We start from the raw sequence: 3,419 nt of genomic DNA on the forward strand, positions 1-3,419 counted from the left end.
ACAAAATCATAAAATAAAAAGCAGTGTTGAATGTTGGTGATCTTCATTAACTTACACATTTGTGAACGAACCATTAACACTGAACCTTATGTAGAGGTTTTGGAGAAACAAATGTGGCTATACAGATGACGTCTTATTCTGAAAGGTCTTTCTCATTCATAAAATAAAATAAAATAAAATAAAATATTTCACGTTGTAAACTACAATAACTTTAATTGATAAAAGACGACGTATTGAAACACAGTCGACATGTTTCCTAACTTCTTTGAAACAAATTGAAAATGAGCAAATAATGTCTTTTGATTAAGATAAAATAAGATAATCATTTATTTATTCCACCGTGGGGTAATTTTACAACGTTGCAGCAGTAGACAGTTTGAGAACAGAGCACAGAGGAAATATAAAGAAGTAAATAAGCACAAAAAATAGAATTTTAATACGATAGAAATCCTATTTATTTATGCATGTATGTATATTGTATATGAAAGAGTAAAGGATATACAAATACAAGTTATTCCAAATGTATTAAGGATTTTCCAGTTTGTGTTGTGATTGTCCAGTGTGTGTTTGTTCTACTGGGAGCAGGTTTGATTATACAACTGATGATTGGTCGACTACTGTATTCTTTTCTGATTGATTGATTTATTTATTTTATGTAGCATCAGTTATTTTAGAAACAGAAATTTACATGAAGACATGTTATAATATATACTGAATATGTACACTGATCAGCCATAACATTATGACCGTTGAAGTGGTTAGACGACTGGGTTCAGAGCATCTCCAGAACTGCAGCTCTTGTGGGGTTTTCCTGGTCTAAAGTGATCAGTATCTATCAAAAGTGGTCTAAAGAAGGACAAGAACCAGAGACAGGGTGGTCATGGGCAGCAGAGGATCAGTGACCCTTGTGGTCGGATCCAGCAGACGAGGTACTGTAGCTCAGACTGCTGGAAACATTAATGCTGGTTGATGTTTGTTGTGTATTGATGAGTAGTTTAGTGATCAGAGTCCATGTAGTTTCCAGGATCAGGCTGAATCCAGACCAGTGCTGTAAGCTGCTGTTGACTGTGTCAATGTGTGTGTGCTGTCAAACTTCAGATGAGCAGGTAGTGAAGCCCGTGGTGAGCGTGTACCCAGCAGCATCCAGACCCAACCAGGAGGAGAAGAGCTCCCTGCTGTGTCTGGCCTCATCCATGTTTCCTCCTGTGGTCCAGTTCTCCTGGAAAAGACAGAAGAAGGGCGGCTCTCTGGAGGATCTGACCTCTGCTCAGGAAGATCAGCTGGAACTCAGAGAGTCAGGACACAGAGCCTCCATCAGACTGGTGGATAGAGATGATCTGTACACATATAAATACATCTGCTCCATCAAGCACGAGGGAGGCACAGTGGAGGACACACTGGAAGAAAGAGTGGAGGACAGAGTGGAGGCCCAAGCACTACAAGGTAATGAAGGCTTGGTGACTGTGTCCAGCAGTGGTTGAGCTTCATGTGGAGATGCTGTCAAAGAGATCAGAGGAGCAGAGGACTGACATTTGTCACTGCAGCTCCAAACATTTGACTCCTTTTCTGTTTCAGGGGTTCCAGCTCCAGCAGCCTCCTGTCCTCCAGAGAGAGAGCCAGCAGACCTGGCAGCTCTGCAGCAACATCACTGTAAGATCACCTGCTGCCTCTCTGCATGGACAGCTCCAATGTCCAATGAGGACACTAGAACAACTTTACAGGATCAATCTGACACTTGCACTAATTCATATCTGTGTGTGTGTGTGTGTGTGTCTGACAGTGTCCTTCCAGTCTCAGTGCAGGGTGAAGCTGCTCTGTCTGCTGTACACAGTGCTGATAGTGAAGAGTCTGGTGTACTGCTGTGGACTCTCTCTGCTGACGAGCCTCACAAACAAGGGACGGTCCACCAGCTCCACACATGCTGACTGACTGTTTTCTGCTCCTCTTTTCTCTCCATCAGATCTCATCACTTCATCTCATTCATCACTTTCATCAGTTTTCAGTAAATGTTTTTTGAAATGTTCTTCTTTGTAATCTGTATCTGTTCATTCACATGTTGATTGTCGTCCTGTAAATAGAAACACATATATTCACATAGAAATCTGCTCTTATGACATGTTCATTCTCTAGTCGTCTAGTTTATTTCCACTTTTAACTGTGACTTGTATAATAATGAAAATGAGGCTGAATCATCATCAGTTTCCAGCTGTTTCTTCTGCTCTTGTGTTTCTTCTTTCTAATAAATCAAACTCCACCAGGCTGCTCTTTTGTTTCACTGGATCACACTCAATAAACACATTTTTATTCTTTTGATGTGTCTTAATAAAGCAAGTCAAACACTTTAGCTGGTATATTAGTGACTGTTGGATGTGATGTCTATGAACCCTGTGAATGAAGCACAGACTGCACTGATAAAAGATGAAGCTTGAATTTAATTTCCATGAGAAATATGGGTCAGTGTGGTTAATAAGGTGAACTCATGATGAATTACAACTGATTGGGACATTCAGACTCTTTTGTCAACTATAACTCATGGAAATAATGAGACTTGAGGTGAACCCAACAGGACGCCTGCTTCACAACAACAGCATGACTTGTTTATATCGTGGGTTTGTGTCTCTGTCTCAGTGACGTTTGTGTTCGGTTCTGATTAATGATAAAGAACAGGAAGCATCATTGTTTCATATAGAAGTTGAAAATCTTCTCATTGGGTTCAATTTAAACACTTTGCAGGCAGAGTTCAACTTCTTTAAAGTTATATTCATCAGAGAGGAGAAATTCATGAGAGGATGAAAGATTTTAAAAAGAACAATAAAATAATTAGTGTCATTTAATTGGAAAAACAATTTAACATGAAAAGAACTGGTTCTAATTTTTAATGATGAATATAAATGTGTTTCTTGTCTCTCAGTTGAAGAACACAGGTGCTTCCTGGAAATATTCTTTAACCAGAGCTGGTGGTTGAAACTGTCATTAAAGTGAAAAGCCACAGCTCACGGTGTGGAGGCTGCAGAGCACAAACCCACACAGCCCGTTTGCTGCAGGAAGGAAGTCTGATTGGCTGTCAGCAGTTTGTTTTCTGTCCTAATAACCACTGAGAACAGATTCATATCTGCTTCTGTACACACTCACTGCCTCCCCTCCCTTTCTCTTGTTTACTGTAAACCTTTTTTCCTCTGAGCCTCCACCCACACAGAGTTGAAGTGAGTCCAAGCTCATGTCCTGGTAACATATTCAGGGAGGTTCTGATGATTAAAGATGCTCTTTACAGTTTGAAATAAACAATAACAACATTAATTAAAAGTGATTTTATTGATCAGACACCTCTGTGATTAATGAGTGATTAGGATTTATCCACTAACAGGTCCAGTTAGAGGACCATGAACTTTCAGTGTTCAGCTCTCAAACAGTTCAATTTC

The 3,419-nt window shown here is 39.8% G+C and overlaps 1 protein-coding gene across 1 annotated transcript in view; it reads left to right on the forward strand.

The window, feature by feature from the left end:
- LOC125011030 overlaps positions 1-1,929 on the forward strand; it is a 7,146-nt gene extending 5,217 nt beyond the window's left edge. The window contains exons 4-7 of the mRNA XM_047590018.1: positions 496-510; positions 1,107-1,443; positions 1,576-1,650; positions 1,781-1,929. Coding sequence (XP_047445974.1) covers positions 496-510; positions 1,107-1,443; positions 1,576-1,650; positions 1,781-1,929 — 576 coding nt within the window. The remainder of the gene's footprint in view (positions 1-495; positions 511-1,106; positions 1,444-1,575; positions 1,651-1,780) is intronic.
- Positions 1,930-3,419: the final 1,490 nt, after the last annotated feature.

This window comes from Mugil cephalus, chromosome 7 (genome assembly GCF_022458985.1).
Source record: "Mugil cephalus isolate CIBA_MC_2020 chromosome 7, CIBA_Mcephalus_1.1, whole genome shotgun sequence".
NCBI lineage: Eukaryota > Metazoa > Chordata > Actinopteri > Mugiliformes > Mugilidae > Mugil > Mugil cephalus.